General features: G+C 43.7%; 1 protein-coding gene across 1 annotated transcript in view; it reads right to left on the bottom strand.

The window, feature by feature from the left end:
* Nucleotides 1-22,593, bottom strand: part of RAPGEF1 (Rap guanine nucleotide exchange factor (GEF) 1) — a 51,200-nt gene extending 28,607 nt beyond the window's left edge. The window contains exons 1-8 of the mRNA XM_010189536.1: nucleotides 22,456-22,593; nucleotides 17,716-17,894; nucleotides 14,447-14,603; nucleotides 9,445-9,533; nucleotides 8,903-9,055; nucleotides 7,811-7,934; nucleotides 6,337-6,520; nucleotides 5,213-5,722 (exon numbers count right to left, since the gene is read on the bottom strand). Of these exons, the coding sequence (XP_010187838.1) occupies nucleotides 5,213-5,722; nucleotides 6,337-6,520; nucleotides 7,811-7,934; nucleotides 8,903-9,055; nucleotides 9,445-9,533; nucleotides 14,447-14,603; nucleotides 17,716-17,894; nucleotides 22,456-22,563 (1,504 nt within the window). The 5' untranslated portion in view covers nucleotides 22,564-22,593. The remainder of the gene's footprint in view (nucleotides 1-5,212; nucleotides 5,723-6,336; nucleotides 6,521-7,810; nucleotides 7,935-8,902; nucleotides 9,056-9,444; nucleotides 9,534-14,446; nucleotides 14,604-17,715; nucleotides 17,895-22,455) is intronic.
* Nucleotides 22,594-23,255: the final 662 nt, after the last annotated feature.

The following is a 23,255-nucleotide window of genomic DNA, read 5'->3' as shown; positions in this document are numbered from 1 at the left end:
TGCTTTCCTCCTGATGAACAAGCTCTTGTCAGATTTTGTAAATCTGGTCATTAGGTGGCAATTATTCAACTTCTGCTGGCATTTCAGTTGTACAGCTGAAATGAATGGATGACTTCAGTGAAAGCTATAAATACACCGAGCACAATGCAGTATTTGCACATCGTGAAGCTGGTTCCCACACTAGCTGCAAGGCAAAGCCCTCTGTTCACCTGCCAGTGCAGATACGGGCCAGCCTATTTCAAACAGGATGCAGCCGTACAAACGTGTCGGCAGGAAGGAGCCGCTTTGCACCTGTCTTTTGCACCTTTTTTCACATTTCCTCTAATATTTTAAACTCCATTTAGAAATGGAGCTCGCACAGCTGCCCCTTCCCACAGAATTATATCCCTCCTCCAAAAAATAAAGAAAAAGAAGAAAAAGAGGTTGTGGCAATCGGAGCGCAGGAAACCTCAGCTGATGGAGCTCAATCCTGACCGGTAACACCTGCTGTCCCCATCCTGTGACCCCACACGGTCCTGCCAGGGGACAACCTGTTCATGTCCCGCAGAACTGCCAGCCCCTGTACAACTCTGCTAAAGCTGCTCAATTTCTGACCTCCAGCACCTGCTGCTACCCGAGCCTTGCTCCTCTTCCTCCCGCAGCTGCCCCCCTGCCTTCCCAGCACCACTTTAGCAATGTAAGGCACCACCCTTACTGGCTCAGACCTCTTCTTTTTGAAGGGAGTGTGGCAGAGGGGTCAAACTGCACACATGCATGTGTTGGTGTGTGTTTGTGCCCACTCGGCTGCTGGGGACGGTGGTCGTGTTAAAGCCGAGTTTGAACTTGCTCAGGCACATGAATTTCACCCTAAGTCCTAACAGTGAAAAGAAACACGTTCTAGAAATATTGTCTTATTTGAAATCAGGGAGTCTTAGTGTAGAAAATACAGAATTGCTACAACACTGTTTTCAAATACCAGCAATTCAGTTGACTAAAGTAATCCTATTAATACCAGTGCCCTGAAAAATGCCTTGCTATCATACAGTAACTTTAGAGGATAAGATCTAAAGAAGGCTTATGAAAGAGATTTCTCTAGCAGCAAAAATGAACTAAGGATCAAGGCTCCTTGGAGAATGTAGAGGACAAGAGCTTGAGGGAAAAGACCACATTTTGAGAGCTCATCAACTGAGTAGGACAAAAGCCAAGTCAGGCTTGGCAGGGCTGGTATAATGCAGCAGACATTGCTAAATTGAGAGCATCCCTTCATGTGGAGTTACCTACAAAAGCAGTGCTTCGCTGAAGACAACGCTCAGGATCGATAGCTGCGAGTTCCTGGGTTCAGACGTCTGTATGACACTACAGCTCGGAAAGTGTTGGCGAGAAGAGTATCACATTAGACACTTGCGTAAAATCAAATTACTGTAACTCAAGGTAGTAAGCCTGAATGCTGCTGAGAGCCTTAACTCAATCTGCGAGGGAATAATGAAAAGCTCTTTTATTTCAGCTCTTTATGAGGCTAATGCATCCCATTGCCATGGCAGCTCCCCGCCTTGCTTGTTACAACTAGTCCAGGGCCGGTGAGCATGTCTCTGCTTCTACTTTGTCTTCTTTTTTGTTTTTAGGCAAAGTGAAAAACAGTTGGGGCAGTGAAATACAAACCTGAGTCAGGAGTTGAGACTGCAGAGCGCAAATTAAAATGGGCATCACAGAAGAGCAAGGGAGCAGGACCACTCCTGAGACTGCTGTTTGTGAAGGGTCTCCTCTCCCTTCTCTTCCTACATCCCCTTCCCTCTCTGCTGTGGTTTTTAACATGGCAGAAATTTAAAAAGCAGATGGGAAATTACATCACCAGCTCAGATCAGGCTGCACGCCCTGCAGCAACTCTGTGCAGAGGGAGGGATGGGTGCTGCAGCCTCCATGGTGAGCAGCTGGGGTGGAGTGACACAGTCTCAAGGCAGCACCCCGGGAGAGAAGGCAGGCGTGAGAGAGAAACCTCTCCCACCGCAGCACCATGCCCAGCTTATGTCAGTTCTGAACCCAGACAGAAAATATTCAAAATAAAGACAATAAAACCTCAGATTAAGGCTTGCTGCTTGCTGTGCAGTCACTGGTCCTGGAAGCTGCACCTAGATGCAGGAGAGAAGGTGGCAAGTGACTTCTCATCAGGAAAATACCCTCAGACCAGTGGTTCTTGGGGTCTGTGAGGGATTGCTAGAAGATTATCAGCAATAAAGCACATCTGCAGTATAGGTAAAGCACGGTAGTATCTGATGTGGAGGACTCGCTGAAGGTCCACCCCAACTCCTGGCACCGTGTCAGCAGCCTGTGTTACAACTGGCCCCAAACGCAACAGATCTGTGTGCATGGACAAGAGCCAAAATAATGGAAATTCTTAAGCTACACTGCACATCAACTCACTGGAGAAGTCAAGGTCAAATAAGCCAGGCTTCGCTGTCACCTCTGGGAGGAGAGCTGTTTTTCAAAGAGCTCGCATTATCCACTGGCTAAGCCCAGACTGCCCTCGGCATGGTTCCTGCAGTTAAATACCAGCTGCTTACAGGGCACCAGGCTGCATTTTGATCCCACTGACAGGGAGGAAAACATGAAGAAGTGCCTTGCTTCTAGATTGCAAGCTGTTTAGGGGAAGGATCTTGTTATTTCCCACTCTGGGCTTTCCATGGCAGAAGCTGCTCTCTAGCTGTGTCTTGTACAGCAGAAGCACGATGCTGGTGCTCAAGCAGAAGTTGGGAGTAATTTGCCCTTAGCACAGTAACATGTACCCTTACAGCACAGTAAGATAACAATAATTCATGACAGTCTAAAATGCTTATCACTCCTCTGTTTAAATTATACAGAAGTCAACTCTTGGAAGTCCCTCTGAGCACAGCTCACAGCAATACACATGGTTAACCCTAACAGGACCTGCTGCATATTATCAGTAAAGACCATCAAAGTCTCTGGTACAACATTTCATGCCAACTACAAAAAGATGACCCACAACAAAGGGACTACAACCAAGTCCCACCTGTGAGAGCTCTGTGTCTTTTTAATAAAATCTCCTCTGGATCCCAAGCATTCACTGGGGTTGTGAAGCAGCACTGCTTCACTGATGTGATTACACAAGAACATCTACACGCATCAGCCTCCAGGCAAAAAAATCCTAGGTGCTAACATACAGCCTGAGTAATGTTTTACTGCCCTTTTAATGTTAAAAATAAAAGTAAAACTAACAACCACAGATCTGTGGTGTGATATAGTGTGGAGTAAAGACAATCTAAAACAAGTTCTCAGTGTCACATGAATGCAATTAAAAAATCCACAGCAGGCAGGTATCAGCCTAAATACTACTTACAAGCTTTGCAGCAAGGATGCTTTATCAAACCATCAGAGCTGACAACACGTTAGGTAACAGCTTCTCCCTCTCCTAACAATGCAATCTGATCAATACTCCGAGGGCTTCTGATAGCGCCAGATCACAGACGACAATTAACTCTATCCTAACTTCAAAGAAAATTCACATACAAGGCTTGGTGTTGAGGTTAAAAGTGCGCACGGGCAACAGCAGAGAAGATAGCTTTTAAAATTGTTTTTAAGTAACTCCTTGACATCTCATATGATAACAGAAAACAAAGACATGGGGTTTAAAGAGAAAAGCAAACAGCCCAGGTCCCTCTTTCAACTGTCAAATCACCTCTTACCCAAGATTCAGGCAGGCGCCTCCCCTTGCTAAAGCTGCCTACGTGTACAGGGGCACATTTCCCTGCATCCGTCCCAGCCTTTGTGGTGTAAAACCACCCGGACCCAGCCCATGGGGAGCTGATCCTACAGTAAGGAGGCTCTGCACTGCATGCCCTCATGGCTGGTACTGCAGGGGAGTATTTTGAACAGTACGAACCATAAGAACACTGGCTATGCCCTGAGCTAGCATTTGTTTCCTTTCTCTTGTCTGCAAACAAACATTTCTGCTCCTTTTTAGCTGCTTTCAGCATCTTTTAACAGACTGCTTACCAGAGAAGAACAAAAGTGACTTCCTGCATGTGGGGACACTGAACTACAAGACCCAAACTTTCAGGCAGATCAAGCCCTGTGGTCTGATTAAAATCACAGAGGGCTACAAATGTGTCACTTTGGAATAATAGAAATAAAATAATGGAAATTTTTGTATCAAAAAGTGACCGACACTGTAAACTACCGTAGAAATGGACAGAACACTGACCCTGCCACACGACACATCAATCTCACTTCCACCTTATTCTCAGTGAAAAGACCATTAACTGCAGAAATCAGTCAGACAGCCAACTCAGCACTTTCGAATCAGCTCTTCACTTGGGCTGCCAGCCATACAACGTAATGCTGTTGCTCCAGATCTTGTATGCGCTACCTCCACTTCCAATGTACAACTGCAAGGCAAGGCAGTGATCTGTAAACTAACATCTGCTGGATCTCGCTTTGTAGTCCACAGCCCTCCTTAGCAGGTCAGGATGGCTGCTTTTTTGGCTAGAGGTTTCGGACGCTTTAAGCCACGAACATTAAGGAAATCAGAATAAGGTCATGAGTCTGAGTCGCAGCTGGTGCTGGTGTGCCAGGACTCTGGTTGGGGATGGCAAGCCTTTGCATTTAGAGGCTGCTTGTTTTAATGCTGTGGGAAATTCTTAGGCATCCAAAGGAAATTGGATCCCCTAGGAAAACAGCAGTACTGGACACTGGGTTAATAGCGTTGTCTTGCACAGCTATGTGGGTGACTATGTTCAAATTGCCAAACAACTGCTCTGGCAATGCTCGGTTTTGGACAGAAAAGCAGCCTTTTCTCCAAACTCCTGGAAAGTACCCAATTCTCTTCTGCAGTGGGAAAACACTCATAAAATGGGGACAGGAAGGAAGGAATGCACATAGAAAGGGAGGATAAACCAGGAAGAGGCAGAAGGCAGAGTGCCTCAAAGATTTGCACTCAGGTGAACATAGAAGTAAACTGCTCTTACTGTAGTGATGAGGATACTGCATGATGCCAGCTCCTTGGGCCTGGATCATTCCTGGCTGCAAGAGTCACTCCCTGCCTGCCAAAGGACTGACACTCCCCTTCCATGCTTTTGATGCTGACTGAGTGATTTTGACACTCAGCCTCAAATGAGCAAGGGCACTACCTTGGGGTCACCATTCCTTAGTAGTCATCAGAAACACAACTGTAAGGAAAGGGAAAGGTGAAAGTAAAACCCAGACACAAGAACTTGCTTACTGTGTTTGTTTTTCTTCTCTGGCAGAGGTGGTGGCTTCTCTGGGTCACTGTTAGACTCTGGAGCAACAAAGTCAGCAATGAATTCAACTGGTGCTGAAGAGTTTCCTTGCTGTAAAGGCAAAACAGGAGCAAACCGCGGCGTGAAGGGTATTGATGGGACAGACGCTGCATTCTGCATGTCATCCTCTGAGATGTTATCGTACTGGGAAGGGTGCCTCTCATAGGAGACCCTGCAGCCTGAGTTATCTGAAGTCTGAGAGGCTGCGCTTCTCCTCTTCTTTTCTGGTAAAGCTGGAGGAGTCTCTGTTGGCTGCGCTGCTCCCGAGAGGCTGCAGAGTTCCAGTGGAGGAGAGCTGCCCTGCGGGAGCTGGAAAGTCTGTCCATGGAAAGGGGAGCCAGACTCACCCAAGGACTCTGGCAGTGGGCTGAGGATACCTGGCACCTGCTGAGGAATCTGATCAGTGTTCGAGAGGTCCTGCTGCAGAAATTCATAGTCCGGATCATAGTGATCTGATTGATCTGCTTAAACAGAGGGGACAGGAGAACGATGCATTAGTTTCTCTCTTTTACTGTTTAACCCTTCTCAGTGCTGCCCCTCCCATTCCATTAGTTGATTCATCAGTTGATTCATCAGTTCATTTAACCAGAGCAGTACTTCCTTGCAGCAGGGACCATCTTGCTACACCTTCTGTAATGTCCAGCCTTAATAAAAGTCTTGACATTATTTCTTTACACTAGCATACAAGTAACAAAAATTCAATAGGCAGATCATTGCAGAGATTATTTGTGTCATATTTATATTTTCTTTCCTGGTACCTAGAAACAACTTCAGTCTAGCAGGACTGTCGTTTCCTACTGATGTCTGCAGACATGGCTGAAATCAACAAAACATTCCACTTGAGAGCCGAATTGAGTTTGAACACAATCATCTATAGCTTGGGAAACACATTCCCCTGGGCTTTTTCCTATCCAACAGAATATAACTCTGCAGAGAACTGCCTGCAGCAACTACAAGATGACAGTTGCAAGCACAATCCATTTACTTCTGCATCACAGCTATGACAGCTCCCGAAAGAGAGTGATGGGGGCTCCCCCATTGGCCCTGGACAACCCCCCCAGCTTACCTAGTGTTTCACAGCTTGTGTTGCGGGAGCACTGACCACTGTCACGGTCCAGAGACGAGAGCTGCTCGTCAGATTTGCTGAGTTTGCCGATGCTGCTGCATGGTGAGAGGCGAGGAGATTCTCCACCATAGGAGTGGCTTCCACCCGACAACCGTCTCTGGGCATAGCAGTCAACATCAAAATCCTTAAGCAAAAAAAAACCCAAATCACCATCATTCTTGCTAACTTGCTAGCAAGCACAATGCAGCTCGAGGAGCAAACACCTCACAGCTGTGTTAAGAAAACCAGGAGGGGAGAGGATCAGTGCCGCTAGCTCTCTCGAGTTAGACAAGCTCGTCAGGACCACAGAAACAGTCTGATCTGGGAAACTGCCCATGCCAGGGAGCTCTGGCTGTTCTTGTTTTCAGGCAGGGTGTGCTGGGACCCACACTGGACTGAGATGATGACTGAGTTCCTCACCGCTACACACGTCTGATGACTGCTTGTGAGGACACTGACACTAGGCAACCAGACTGCAAGATGCCTCATTAAATAACTGGGCTTTAGCAAATATTTGGTTAGCTTAGGTGCATGCAAAGGGAAAATAAGCTACAGTGAGATACAACTTTCTGTGCCTATGACTACATTTCTATTTCAGAAATTACCTCAAGCTTATCAACCAGTGAGTGAACCATCAAGTATTCCCACTCCTGCAAAACAACCCAAGTGTGATTGTAGCAGTAACTGAAGACCTGCTACAGCTTTATCTGGGTCAGCCAAATGACTGCAGAGGCTCCCTAAGCCAGAGCTGAGGCTTTTGGGATGAAGACAAGATTTGATTTTGGTGCAATTCAGTATGATTCAGGTCCTCACTGCTGAGCTAGCAAGTTCCTGAATGTGTAAAGCACATCCACCCATTTACAACCTCATATGCACAAGTGATGAATTCAATTAACACACAATGTCCCAGGTTTTCTGTTTTTGTACCAGAAAATTTCCAAATTTCCCTAAAGCACCAGCAGCAGTCAGAGTAGTTGCTCAAACTACTGCTTGGGTTAACATATGCTTTAAATTGTGACTAGATGAAGACAGACTGCTGATCTCAATGTGCCACACACTCCCTTGGCCTCTAAGTAAACCGTAGTGAGATCTCGGTAAGCTCAGCCAGCTGCTCTGCACCCCGATCTTCTCGACACAGCAACACTCAGCCGCTCACATCTTCACACTCTGCTACAGCTCAAGGCAACAAAGTTTGTAGCAATTTGTTAATTAAATCCAACAGCACCACACAAAAAATTAAGCTGCTCACATTATTTATTATACTGATGCTCTTGCCACTAGAACTCCTGCGCCAGAGCTCTCCCGTACAGGGCTGTTTGGGACAAGCAGAGGCGTGCAGGGAACTGCAGGGCTGCAGGTCATGGCATTTCTCCGAGCTTTTGCTATAGTTCCCAGCACATTTCCCTTGGCTTTCACAAAGGGTTTACACCATTACCTGTCTGTTGATTCCAACAGGTAAACTGGACCCACTGGTGGCTCGACTCATGGGGGCCACAACGGCCACTCTGGTTGGGGAAGGTGCCGACTGCCGTTTTTTAGGGGGCAATGCTGGTGGAGGGCTGCAAGACACAACAAGCATTGATTTTTCCATTACTCTTCCAGCCAAAAGTGAAGCCTTTGACTTGCCAGGCTCCAAGCTCACAGGTTCCTGTGAGAACCTGCAACTAGTCAGATTTTAACCACTGTACTTTTAGGTTTTGCTTCTAATGACACATAATTGTGGTAATTGTCAAGCCTGCGAGGTTCCCAAGAGCACACATATTCTGTTCCTGGAACATACCAGGAAGTTTTTATATAACCCATAAGCATTTGTAAAACACATAGAAATGTGATTGGTTTTTTTTTTTTGACAACCACAGCCCTTGATGCTGCATTTTCAAATTAGCACAATGTGTATTTTTCACACCATCCATTAGCACCAGTACTAGAGAAGAAAAACATCACACACAGACCAAAAACCTGCAAATTGGGGGTTTTCTCCTCCTCCTCAAAATAGAACATAGAAACTTTCATGTGGTTACTCATAGGACAGGGTAAGAACAACCAAGTACAAGATTTTTTTCATGCACTATTGGCTCCTTTCACTCTTAAGCTGATAAGCAATGCAGAGCTACCTGGATGTGAAGACAGATTTGTAACTGCCAGCTGAGGTGAACAGAACATTTCCCATGGGATGCAACAGACACTGTTGTACAGTGCAGTATTCACAGCGTTTTAAATAAGGTTCTTATGCATTTACGTGATGCCTCTCATGCCTGGATCTCAGGACATGGCATTATTCTCACATAAAAAGAAGGAAAGGAAAACACAGATAATGAAGGGTATTGTGCAAAACAAGACAGAGGGAACACAAAGTCATAAACAGAGTCCAGGAGCAGGGAATAGCTACTCTGGAGGACTGGAGATCCAGAGGCATCACTAACTCTCCTTATGAGCTCTCTTATGCACATTTTGCAAGATTGTTTAAAAAACAAGAAGCTGGTAAAAGCCATTGGTATTCTTCAGACAGATGGTTGGCCAGTATTACCTGTTTTCTGCGACACGAATGCTAGGCAGAGGGGGCTTAGGAGGTGCCACTTCTTCATCCATGGAGTCTGTCAGTAGCTCATTGGATTGAGTCATATTAGTTGTTTTATTGAGGATCTCCATTTCTCGGTCCGTGAGGGGCAGTTCTGATGGGCTGTGACAAGCAAAATACAGATTGTAGATCTCAAAACACAGCTGGAATGCAGCATGCTGACAGATTAATACATGTTTTAAATCATATGCAATATGAGAGACACCTACAGCAGAAGGCAGAATTGCATCTGCAGGTGGGATTCTGTGTATATCCAGAATATGACGTGCACGTGTCACGGCCAAGCAATGTTTCCTTGCCAGGTTTTGGTATCTTCCCTATCACAGCATATTGCTCTCTTTAAGCGGTCCCACTGTAATGGATGAGGCTAAAGAATAATATGCTACCCTCTGTGAAGAATAACTGAATGCTTTAATTCAACTATCAGTAACCAGAAATTATTCCTTCTATATTAGTCCTGCACACAGAAGAAATCCTTGACAGTGACCCACCTGTCAGATTTACATGCTGGTAAACTGGGTTTAACTGGGCTTGTGGGAGAGGGATGCTCCTGCTTTTCAATTGTGAGTCTGACCAGCTCCTGATGGATGGAGAGGAGAGAAGAAAAAGAGAATAATCATAATTTGCTGAATGCTACATTCGGACATCCTAGAACAGAAAGAGATGCTACTGCAGTAAACTTCTGGTTACCCAGGCTATGGATTAACGACAGCACGGACACAGAGACAGCTGAGCTGGGTGTAAGCCTGGTACAGAGCCATACAGACAACGCAGCCCTGCTTCTAAGGAGCAGCCTGCACCCAGCAGCAGTTTAGCCATATTTGAGTTACATTCGTAAACCCTGGCCCTATGGGGATTCTGCATAAACCCACATATGTGCCTTTTTGCTGTGCTTCCTCTTTCCTCTATCGTCACAAATGTGTTCCAGTCCCCACAACACCCTAGATAATGGCAAATTGACTCTACATACATAAATATAAGTACTGAAAAGACTTACACAGTGGATTACTTCACCTAGCCAGTAAAAAAAAATAAATTAAAATTGCTCTCTATTTTATAAACAAGCATGTATTTGTTCCAAACAGCAAGTTTTCTGTAAGATGCCCAACCACAAATGAAATAGTGAACACCTTTATTAAAAGGCCTGCTTCCCCTGAAGCCATCTTTTAACGTGTTAGCAATGGAAATCTTAATCATTCAAGGACTACTTAGTGTATCTGCTATAGGCAGATAAGGCTCTGGATAAAGAGATAAGGGCATGATAATCCTGAACTGCAAGTCTGCCAGCAGTCAAAACAACAATCATCCATGCCAGAAAGACGGAGAGGACGTTTTATGGATGTCTGAGGCCGACAAACGGATCTACTGCTCGCAGACACAAACACATGCCTTCTTACAGGCAGGCTGGAAAACCAGCAGTGCTTCCTGACAGTATTGGCTTCCCAGCATATTATGCAAAGGAAACTATATGGGATCAATTTATTTGTTTTTTTTTTTTAAAAAAGTAGCCTGAAGTACAGTGTCATCGTTCCAGTATCATCTTCATGCCCATGTCTGCTGAGCTTGGAAACAATTTTTATTGCTCTCTCAGTGCAATAGCTGCAACTGGAATGTCATCGTCCTCCCAAGGAGGGGAAATACTCCAGTTCTCGTATTTTTATATAACGCTCTATTTAAAGCTGAACTTCTGCAGGTCAACACATGCACAGTAAGAGGAATGAAGTACTGCACTGGATGTACAAAGGACAGCAAATGCAGTCCAAGTGTCCACCACAGCTGATTTGGGTTTCAATGTTCTACTTACATTCTTGGTGCGAGCTTGTGCTCAAAATAATGTACACCGTGTCAACCAAAACCAGGACAAAACACTCGGCTTTCCAGAAGCTGTCTTGGAAAATCCCAGGCATGGGAAGGAAAAGAGAGCACAAAGAGAGCACATACAGATGTCCAGGAGGGTTAATGCTATGGAGATGTTCCTGTTTGGGACAGACAGACAAGAGCCCTGGCAAGGAAGGAGTGCCCTGATGAGAAAATGCACAGCAACCAAGTTGACCACAGCCAACATGGAGCAACAGACCAACAGGGCTTTTCACAGTCTGTCAGCTCCACATTACACCCTATATAGAAAAGTAAGATAATTAAGGCCCTTCAATCACAAAAGTGGTAACACAGACACTGAACTGACCTCAGACTTCTCTGCTGAGTGTCTCCAGTTACTCAACAGAAACTATTAAAATGTACTTTCCTTTGCTTCATTCTCTCTTGCAGGATGAATCTTTAATTAAAAACTTGCTATTCTTTTTACACTTTAGAAATTCCCCTATACAATTTACAGAACATCACTAGGAAACACAACTGCAGGACCTGGGAGCCTACAACTGGGAGCCCCAAACAAGACTTTTCTGTAAATCGGACGATCTGGAAATTACGCAGCGACACCATTTGACTCTTCTGGCTGCAGCTGGCACCATGTTCCCAGCCACCACCAGGAGAGGGTGGTGACACAATGGATTGCCACCTTCTTGCCCTCCGGACAAACTTGCACTGCTGGAAGTTTCTAGAGACTCTCACGCACTTCAACAGACTGAGCTGGACCCTGCAGGGCTATTGGGTACTCGCCAGCAAGAACAGTGACTCCACACAACGTGTAAGAGCATAATAAGGGAAATAAAATACATGAGTATTCAAACCAAAAACCAAAATATTCTTTATTAAACGTACCCCTGAAAGGACTATGGCAGGGAAAATGTAGCACCTCCTTTTCCTCACCTTTCTTCCCCATGTTTAACACCTTAAACCAAGCCAAGGCCAGGGTTGCAGACTGTGGCAGTGGCACCTGTGCCACAGCACCACTGATGGGCCCCGGACACTCGGGGACATTTAGTTTTCTTATTTTGCCAGCTGTAACAGACACTTGCTTGTCCACCACATAGGAGTGTAGGTTACAACAGGGGAGAAAAACAATCCAATTTAGCTCAAAGGTATCTCTAGAATGGATTCAAACCATTGCTGCTGTGAAAAAACCCTCAAAACACCTCCCACCAGAGACACCGAGACAACGTACGATTGACAATACCTGAGAGGATCACTTCTTCCCTTAACTTTGAAAATATCACCAGATGCCCTGGGCCCTGACTTTTTCTCCTCTCTACTAACCCCAGAATGAGAACTAGAGTTTGAAAATCAAGCCAAGATCTTCAGTGTTCGCACAGAGGTAATCAGCACGCAACCGAGCCAGATGCACATTATGCTATTCCTTATCAGCAAGTAAAGAGATTCCTGCAGCAGTAATTAGAGATAATTAACGCCTCTCTACAATCTTATGCTACTTCAGCAAGCTGGAAATTCCAAAATGAGATGGATTTTTAAGAAGTTATGTCATCAAAACAGGGATATTTATTTTCCTTTTTATATATGCCTAGCCAGGCACTAAGGCCTGAGATCAGAACAGCAAGTAACATGAGTAAACCAGCGACTCCTTTGTGCTCAATTCTGAAAAGAAAGGGGGAAGTAAGCACTGAAATGTGGAAGTGGATCTTGGGTGATCTGCCAGAAAAACAAAAAAGGCTCTCCACAGCAGAGAAGTGTCCAGCTTCTCAGTTCTGCTTCCAGATCTGAAAGCTGGCCTGGCCCTTCTAAAATAAACCCTGTTCCTTGCTATGCAGTCAGCGATGAGGGCACACCACTTCCAAATGCTGACCTCTTGATGGGCAGACACATGCACATCTACCCAGCCAGCCACACAGCTGCTCTAACCATACTCCAAGCTGACCAGACATACGCCAGCTCAACTGGGAGGCCAAAATAACTTCTAGTCTAACAACAAAGCAGAGACTGATATAGCCAAGCTGCTCAATAACTCAGGCTTAGCACTGCACGGGCAAAGCAGACACCCGAGATCTTCCTCCATCCACACAGATGTGCTGCTTTGGCTGGAAGGCAACAGAGAATGGGTTGAAGTGCTTCTTGAAGTGGAAGGACAGTGGGTGCCCAAGTCCCATGCAATGACACTACACAGCTCTGTCCTGGATCGGGTGATAACGTGGCTCTCCACAGGGCTGTGCAGATTCATGCAGTGATAAGAGAGCAAACTGTCTCACTATTTGTTGGGTACTGCAGTTCAGATACCACAGCACAGATTTTCATGTACTGTGAATTGCTGCTGAATTCCAACACTGACAGCAGCTGAGACTTTACGCTAAACTCTTTTCCTCTATCCTGCTGTGCAAATTTAAGACCAGCTTTACTTTTCAAATGTGAAGCTTAAAGTTAAAGGGCATATTGTGCAAAATAATCCTGGAAAAATCTGTCTTCTTTTGGTGATGGGAATGTTGCATTTCAAAGATATTTGTTTAAAAGGCTCGATAAGTAGATTTTCGTATCTGTGTTTGAGTAACATTAAAGAGATATTCAGAGCATGCAAACACCACAGCAAGACTCCTGAAAACGTGATAGCCAAAGATTGGGAGATCCACTTCATTTTTGCATTCAGCTCCAGTTAATAAAAACTAAGCTGAGTTTGAGTACAGTGAAAGATGCCTGTTCCTGATACGCTGGTCCAGGTGAAACACCTGCTGCAGCCCTTAAAACACAACCCCAACTTTGCCTCTGTACTTGACCTAAGCATTCCCCTTTAGATTCAGCCCTGCTGTTGAAAAAAGCTTAACTTTCTCTACAGTTTTCAAAATAAGATTCCCAGGAGATACAACAGTCTCTCTGCCAGTGCCCTGAGCCCAGGACAAGCAAACTTTTAACTGTGGTGCTAGGACAGCTGAATGAAGAGACTCCACAGCCAACAGACCACAAACAAGCTTGGGAAACAGAAATAATGGGGACCAGAAGCTTACTGGGGGGTAGAAGGAAAGCCAACGACTTTCCTCGGGTGGGGTAGGGAGGGGATGCTATTAGCAGGTCTCACAAAGGGTACAAAGGTTTCTGTTAAACATTCCCATTAGTTACGTAAAATTAATCTCCAGAAAACTGAGCTTAGCTCATCACCTGTCCCACACCCTAATCCAACTGCTGAAAGCAGTGATGTATCACTGACGAATCCCTTGAAATTTATGACAAAAGATGGAGCTGGAGTCTTTGATTCTCTGTGGGCACTGACAGGAAGCATTTACATCATATTCTGCCTAGGCAGAAAGTATGCAAACTCTGTCTGTAATCTGCATGGGAGACTGGGAACGACTTGCCGAAAATTTAATACAATGCTCAATAAAGTTTTACTGCTTCTTCCAATTCATCCAAATGCCAGGGTAAGCATTTCAGAAGTGCACACTAATAGCCAAACCGTTTGTGCTAGTCTTTAACCAGCACTCCAAGCAGGATCATTTAACTTAGGCAACAGTTGATTTAGAGGTAGTTTACGCAAGGCAGCAAAAGGATCTTTATATTTTACCTGCACTTAAAAACGTCTCTCAACTAGATCTCTTCTAAAATACATTATTATACACTTTATATAATATTATTTACAATATTGGTCTCATGTACCTTGACTCCATCCAGAACAGCTTTTATGACACCCTTCACTGTTGTCACCATCTCCTTGTCTTCCGAATTCACACCCTCCAGCATCACTTGGTCAGACCAGCGAATCAGGTTGGCCAGACTCTGGTACACGCGGCTGTAGCAGGACGAGATGGCAGAACTGGACAGCAGGGGAGGAAACAGTGAGGGAAAAAAGAGCAAAATGAAATCATGGAGCTACTATCAAACGTCATGAGTATGCTCAATTTGAAGTACATTTCACACTGTTAAAAATGTGACTGTTCTCCTTTTAACTCTGACATTGAGAATTTGTGTTTACCAAGTGACAAAGCCTGGGTTTCTCCTCTTGCAGTAGCTCTCCCATTCTCCAGCACCAAATGGGACAACAGCACAAAGGTACAAACAATCAGGAGTTCATTCTGGTTAACAGAATGAATTATCTGGGCTGCAGGTTAACACAGCAATGCTAAAAAGAACATGCTTTCCATTTTAATTCACAGCTCCATCCTATGCCTTAACCTCAAAAGTAAATATTTAGGTCCTGTATTTAAGTTATATTATTTCAGTATTATCTATCCTTTCCTTCTTCCTTATTAACTCTCCCCAAAAATGTCTTGGATAATTGAGAGCTGACTGTATTCATTCCTTTACAAATCATTTCCTCACTGTTTATAATGCCTGAAAACATAATTAAAACCTGCTTCTTTACAGAAACTGAACTGAATGAATTTCAGGTTTGGAAGAGGAAGGGTGTTGCTTTGTTTTGTTTTTAATGAGAAACAGAATTGAAGCTATTGTTCTGAAGGGGGGGGAAAAAGAATTTTGGAAGGATGACAACTCTAAATAAAAGTTAACTGTAACAACAGTGCTCACAGGCATTTTCCTGGCCATTCTGAAAACACTTACTTCATTACTAAACAAGGTGTGTTAACAGTACTGCTGATGGCAAGGCTTCAACAATTCTTTGTAAAGTTAAATCAATTTCAAACTGCATCAAAACCATCAAAACAGATAAGAGAGGGTGTAATCTTGCAATCATTACTGATACGAGTGCTCCAAACCTTTCCATTTCTCTTTGGTATCCATTTTACACTGGCTTAACTCCAGTAATTTCATTATCTGTGAGAAGGGAATCAAGCCCACAAGCTTCAATGAGATTATTTAGGTGAATGAGGCTTGCAGGACAGGGGAAAGAACTGTTGTCAAGTTACAACCAGGGGATACAAACAATGGCAAATACTATTTTATTTGGCTGTTTTTTTCAGGTTTTTGTTCAAAAAACCCCCACATGCTGGCCATTTGTTCTAATTTCAAATGAAATTATCTTGGTAGGAGATATTTCCTAAATAGAGCCCTCCTCCATCCCTTACTAAGGCTTTGATTTCTTTGCCATTAATCTTCAAGTCTGCTTCCTTCTACGGAGGCGGTAATTGAAAGCCCATTTTGTGTGAGATTTAATTACTTTTTTCCTTGATGCAAATGCTTCCCCTAAAGCAAAAGAAGTCCAACAATAATTGTAGGGCTTTCTTCCACACTGACACAAGTCTTGCTCACTTTTCTTGAGGCGGACTTGCTGTCAAAATCACCCATTTGTGTCCTGCCACTAATCCAAAGAAATAAAGTACATAGGTAGCACGAACAGACATGGCTTTTTGAGAATGCCAAATCCCCATTTTTTCCTGAGAGGCTAAACAAAGCAGAATATACAGATAGGATCTGTGGTGTAATACATACTTTTTCCAGAAAGAGACTTCTTGTGATACGTAGAGTACTCCACTGACTACTGACTACAGAAATTCTGCTTATATGGGTAAATACAGATACCTATTTGTCAAGGCTGCATTAGTTCAATACTAAGAGAAGGTATAAGAAATCTGAAGAACAGAACTGTCTGATATACTGCTGCTGCTGCTGAATACCACTTAGCTGATACTTATTTGTGAATATATTCTCAGAAGGAAAGATCACCCAGAGAACACTCAGTGGATACATAAATCAAAGCAAGCGACTATAAAGATAACACGCTCTATCCTAAAAATATCTGCTGACATTTCACATGTTCTCCTGGTGTAAGGGGAAAGTTCGCTCTTTCTTTTGTTAAGTGAAAGCAGGTGCTCGTCAGGAGTTTAAAGGCTGTGGGAAACGTGATAGGAACTGAAGAAACTTTTATGTCTGTATCCAGAAGCCTGATGAATGTTCCCGTTGTAACAGCTATTGGGCTTTGTAGTCCTACAGATGTAACCTAAGCTGGATCTCTCCTGTCCCAGCCGCAGCTCTGATACTGTATAGTGCAAAATATTTGGTAGTTTGGACCACACTACAAACTCTTCTTGCACGTGAACTGAAATAAGCATTTTGAAACAGAAATTCTGGAGATACTTAATGGGAAAACAAACAGAACGGCACAAAACCTGGCAGGACTTCAGGACCCAAACACCTGCATTCCTCTGCCTAGTTTTGTGCTTTTCTCTGTCTGTGCTGATTTTGCTCTTTCCATATTATTCAATGATGTTTGCTTGTTTTGTGTAAATCAATTGCTCCAGCATCTATGGGATGAGCAGCAGCTATATCTCTGTGGCTTGGCAACTCCACAGAGTCTTCTCATCCACACTGAGCTTTGCTTTGGCAAATTTCTACTTCTTTTCTGGCTTCAAATCAAGTGTCTAACTGGTTAAAACATAATACACATAATCTATTAAAACATAAAACAAATAATCTGTTGAGAGTACACAGGAATGAACTTGGACTGGTTAATCTACTGAAGTACATCTGTTTACTTCTGTTCTGTAGCTGACCCAGTAAAATCCAAAACAGCAGTTAAGCATGCAGGCTCAGACTTCTCTATATCAGGGTGGATAAACTGAACACAAAAAGGGATTACTCTGAAAATAAACTCTTTTTCAGGTAAAAGCTGTTGGATTTGTTAGCTTTTAGGATGCCATCATGGACTGCAGAAAAAGTGTAGCATCTGAGGAAAATCTCCCTTTAGTAAATGATGAATTTCCAAGTTTATGCTAACAATCAGCCCTTCCTCCTCTCTGAAACCACTCTGATTTGCTTTATCTTTCCACAGCATGGGCTTCTTCGCAGCAGGGAATCTGCTTTTAAATTATGTTTGAAAACTATCACATAATTAGTAAAAATAGCAGTCACTTCATTAGCCACTGCAGCATTTCCTGGCTCCTGCACGATACAATTCTTCAAACACATGAAGGAGAGCAGCTGAGAACTGCTGGTCTGTCACATTCCCAGAATCCAAGAAGGAAACTTACCTTTGCTGGATGCGCGGATCGGTTTGTACCAAGGGTAGGATGGCTTCCAGGACTTTACTTGCTGAGCCTGGCAGCATCTCTAATACTTTCTTATCAATTGCCATTTTGTCCACAATAGTCTTAAAGTAGCGCAACGCGCTGACAACCTCCTTCTCCTTCTCCTCCAGCCATGCTACATTCTAAAGAGGAGGAAAAGAGGAGAGAGATGTTAAAACCTCAGGATTTGTAAGGGCAAGGTTGCTTTAACTTACCTGAAGTACAGTGAAACTGCATGAGGTACATTCCGCGAGGGCTGGAGAAAACCTCTTCAATCACAAATACTTCTAAACTGAATTACTACTCTCTCAAAAGAGTAGTCAGTGCAGAACTGCACCCACACTTTAACCTTCTGAATTACATGCACTTCAAACTGAACGCCAATCTTGATCAGTTGTAGGCCAAGATTAACACCCCTGATGATGTGAAGGGCACTGCTATGAAACACACACACCAAACTGGGAGGGTGAAAAGGAAAAAATATACTAAGTGTAGATAGTAAAGATAATGTAAGAGAGGAAACGACAGCTACTGGTTTTAACAGAGTTGTCTCTCTGATGCGTTCAAAATCCTTTTACCTTAAGCACATCTCACTGTCAAAAGGTATTTTCAATCAGTAAATGCAGTGGATCAGTCAAAGGGAAAAACAAACCACAATCAGAAAAACTTTCCAGCTCTGGAACAATCCAAACAGATGCCTCCATTTTTGAACCCATCCCTGACAGTTTCAATGTCATACGTGGTGTTCACCCTTATTATTCTGAGAAATTCTGCTGACTCCAATATGCCTACTTGTATGAAAGTGGGCTAATGTCTTATTTCTCCATTCACAAATAAAAACTCTTTCCTAGTCTCCAACCTAAGTCATTTTGTGATGCTGCTGGAACAAGGGAACTCACACGATTACCATGGGGATGGACTGTGAAAGCTAAGTTTTGGCATTGGTGAATGGATGTTGTAGAAGGGAACAATTCATTGGAATAAAGTTGTGGTCACCCACTTCTGTGCCACCACCACCACTACAAGAGGAAATTCAGAAGTGATACATGGTATCTTAATGGCATTCTGGACAGGGAGATTTTTAAAGAGTTTACCAGAGTATGCCTGGAGGACTTCTAATGCCACAAGTAGTTCCTAAGTGAGATTTAAATTAACTACTGAATACTGCTAGAAACGGAGCAGAGACCTTAGCAGAGTCAGGTTTCATCCATTATCTTCTCAGTGAATTCAGCTTCAAGAATTAATGACCTATGGGCATTGTGTGCTCCCCATACTCTTGTCAGCCGTTAAACTACCGCTTTTCTGCAAAATCAGGCCAGCAGGCCAAAAGGTTTTAGGAAGAAAAACTTATAGGCAGCACCGGTTAGTAATTTGGGGCCAGTTGCATAAAAGGATTAGAGTCCCAAGTCGCATCTAGCTCCAACTTTAAAAGTCTAAGTCCCAATCTGAGATCTGCAAACCACCCTGTCATTTTGCATCTCGTTTGGTGGAAGTGGCCAAACTCTGCTGCTGCTTCCACTTTTGATGTTATTGCTTGCCAGGCACCTCAAGTTCTGATCTGCAACCCACAGCGCCCCAAACTCCCTTGCTGAGGAGCATCCTGGCAACTCACTGATGTCAAAAATGACATTTCCCATTTTTCAGGCATGTGCCCTCACCACTGCACAGTTTATTCCAGGATATGGAGAGGTTCAGTCCCTTCCACGATGGTTTTGCACTTCATATGAACTGACCACATATGTCAGGGATAAGAGAGCCCATATATGCCCCGAGTGAGTGTGACTATGGCCCAGTGGTCAGAGCTCTCAAAAAGAAGCAAAAAAATGTGGACTGCAGTTCCTGCTCTGATGGCTGTTTATGTATTTCATTCAACAACTGTTTCCTGTAGAAAGACTTGCGACTTAATAGCTTAAACACTCCTGGCACACAGGAGGGATGGGCTCGACTGAGAGTTCAGGGCTGAGAATGACAAGTGGAAACACAAACCCTTCCATTCAGCACATCAAGGCATGCAAATCCAGCCACCAGACACTGCCTGGGACACAGCCCTTTTTTTGCAACTTCCTCAGCTCCTTGGGTGACATTCCCTCAGAGCAGTTTTTGAATCCCCCAAAGTCCATACATCCTATACAGGATTCCAGGTCCTGCTACAGAGCTCAGGTATAAAAAAGTGAGTTGCTGCTATGAGGCTGAAGTTCTCATGTTCAGTGCTTTACTCACTGAGCAACAACAATAACAACAGCAATAAATCTTGGGAAGGGAGTCATAACCTGGTGGGATGGATGGGTATTAATATATCCCAGTGTTTGCATCTCACAAAACTAACGAGAACTATTAACTTCTTCCACCAAACATTTTAGTGCGTCCCTAAAGCCAAAGTAAACACACAGTGGTACCCCTCTGGGTTGGCAGAGAGGACCTGAACTAATTTCTCATTTCATTTCTCAGTTGAGGTGAACTTGCCCCAGCAGTTTCCTTACGCCAGTGAGGGAGCAGATCAGTAACCAGGGGAGCTGCGAAAGCGGCAGGGCCACTTGATGCACCCAAATGAAATAAACTTAACATTCAGGCAAAACAACATCTTCTCTTCACTCCCCCTGCCTGACACATATAGGTATTTTTGCATAATTTTCAAAGTTTTCCCTTAAGTAATTGTTACAAATGCATCACGTATGAGATACAGCTGACCCACGAAAGGTTTCAGTAAGCTGTACAAAAGACATCTGATTACAAAAGCTGGAATAGGCCCTTTTTTCCTGCATTTTGGCACTGAAAAACCTATTATAACTTTGCATATAGTGTTGAAGGACGCTACTGTTCCTACAGTATGCCCCTACAATAGCAATCAAAGACAGAGTCCAGGGAACAAAAGGAAGCTCTGACAAAACCTCCCCCTACATTGCCCACATCCAGGTATAAAGGGGAAGAGGAGAGGGTTTCTGCATGTGTTGAGCATAACCTTCAGGCTACATGTAGTGATTTTGCATTAATTTTTGGTATTGCTATTTCTGCTCTACAGTGATTATCTACTTCAGGAGTATAAAAATAGCATCTTAAGTACTTAGGAGAGAGGAAAAGATGATATTTGGTTTATCAGGCGTGCCTTCTGACAGAAAATCTCCTGTTTGTCAACTGATGTCTGTATTCCAGTGAGAGAACCTGGTGATAATCCAGGCATATCCTCTTCTCTGCTCCCTCCACACAGAGCTAATGAGATGACTACATCCAAATGATTGATTAGTTGGACAGTAGCTATTAAAATAGATAAGGAATGAGCCAGAAATCAGCAATATTTCACAGGATAAAAATGTATACAGCTTAAATAATCATGTAAAATAACAAAAATTATTGCAAGTGTTTTGTTTCCCAATAAAAAAAATCCCAAGCTGTACATAAAAAAGGTTGTGCATGTTCAGCATGCCTTACCAGGAAATCCCCTTGCATAGTGTTTTAGGGAAAAGAAAGAAAAGCAAAAACTTCATCTATTATGACATGCTAATGTATATTTGCTATGGAATAGCACTTTGAAAAAGGACTCTTCATTTTCTAATTTATTTAATATGTGGTCACTTATAAATTCAAAAGAAAGTCTCTGAATTATCTCAACATACCATCCTGAAGCATCAATGGAATTAAATCCCTCAGGTAGTACTGTAGTTTTTTTATTATTATTTTTATTGTTTAGCAGCAGTCAGCAATACAAGGTGCTCAGCTCCCTAGAAAGCAAATCCATAGCCTCCTGGGGGAAAAAAACGACAGCCTGGGAAATAAAAGCATCATCATCTTCCACCTGATGGTGTGTGGCTAGGAAGCCCTGCAGCAACGTCTCTGGGTGTTAAGCACACCACACAGCATAAGATAACTCTATCTCGCTGACTGCTCTCAATAACACTGCAACAATCCTCAGCAGAGATAATCTGAAAAAGTTTGCATGTCTGGCACTGCACATTGGGTGAGACTTTCAACAACAACTGGGACAGATTTTGAATTATCAAAACTAAGCTCAACCGTTCTCAACTTTTGGCTTAGATTTATACTTGAAAACTGACTGCAACAGTACCGTTACAGGGAGAGTCTCCAGTCTGTGCAATCAGGTCACAACAGCGGAGGAGATAACGCTTGGATAGGTTTGTAAGAGTGGTGACCTCAGCTCTTGGAGGACTTGGAGGATGCTGGGTCTGAGGAACGGTGCGCTGGAGTCAGCAGCTGCTTGGAGGCATCTGTGTGACTCTCCCTGAGATGTCATCAGAGATTGAGCACATCTTTGGAACAGCTTCAAGGATTTGCTCGCCTGGGTTTTGGGGTTTTTAAAATGATCACACCCCAAACCCAGGTGGTTATTTGAAAAAAATGATCACACCCCAAACCCAGGTGGTTATTTGAAAGCTGTAAGCATAACCATAGGGTGTGCATGTGGGGAGGACGTGTCACGCCATACACTACATTCCATAATGAGATATTTAAATGCTTATGGGAGGTGGTCTCATCAGGCTCTCCAAAGGGACGTACATGCTTTGGTTGCTCTTATTTCATACTACACAGCATAGTTTATAACTGATCATAAAGTAACTCTGAGAATCCCTGAAAAATCTGCAGAATTCTACAAAGTCACACACCAAGAGCAGGGCTGTGGATTGTGCTAAAACGAGCACCAGCAAGCAAGAAACCATCAAGACCAACAGAACACGTCCTTCATCTGCTTACTTTGTTCGCTGACTTCTCTGGTGTTTTCACCGTCAGGTCAACTTGCTTTCCTTTCTTTGAAGGGGTTCTCTTTATTTTTGGTGAATGAAACTTGCCCTTCAACTTCATAGTGAACGAGGAGAGATGGGAACGCTCAGAATCTAGAAAGACACAGAAACACGTTACTGCATTAGGGTAAATTTGTTGAAACCAAGGAAATTGTGTTACAGCATTATCTGGAAGACCAGCTACAAAAAACATTGCAACCATGTAAATTTATTGAGTGGAACAGGATAAAAAAAAAATAAATTGTGGTTCTCTATTATGTTTCCAACCACAATATCACCATCATTTCCTGCTTCTCCTCGCAGGCAGCAGCGCTGCAGTGCAAAGGCAGGAGCAGCGGGATTGCTACTGCTCTGTGCCTTGGAGAGAAAAGGAAAAACACCTCTCAGAAGCACTTATCTCCAGCGGATCCCAAAGTACTTTACAAAGGAGGTAATCATCGTTCCTCTTTTGCAGATGAGCAACTAAGTCAAGGGGATGAAGTGACTTGTTCACAGACCTTGGCTGGGGGTCAGCAGCCACCGTGGGTGTGCAGGGAGGGCTCTGCCCCGTACCCGGCACTAGAAAGAAGAAGACAGCCCAACGTAATGCCCTTCCCAGGCTGCTGCTCTCTGCCCGCTCAGCAGCATCACCTCTGAATGTGGCTCCGTGGATAATATGAACAAAAATGCCAGCTCTCATCATTCGCAATGGATTTCACTTCAAACACACCAGACAACCAGAGAGCAAAGGAACCGCTTCAATACTGGGCCATC

The sequence above is a fragment of the Mesitornis unicolor genome, unplaced genomic scaffold (genome assembly GCF_000695765.1).
Source record: "Mesitornis unicolor isolate BGI_N332 unplaced genomic scaffold, ASM69576v1 scaffold8108, whole genome shotgun sequence".
NCBI classification, from domain to species: Eukaryota; Metazoa; Chordata; class Aves; order Mesitornithiformes; family Mesitornithidae; genus Mesitornis; species Mesitornis unicolor.
Note: the sequence above shows the minus strand (reverse complement) of the source record. Positions and strands in the feature narration are given on the sequence as shown.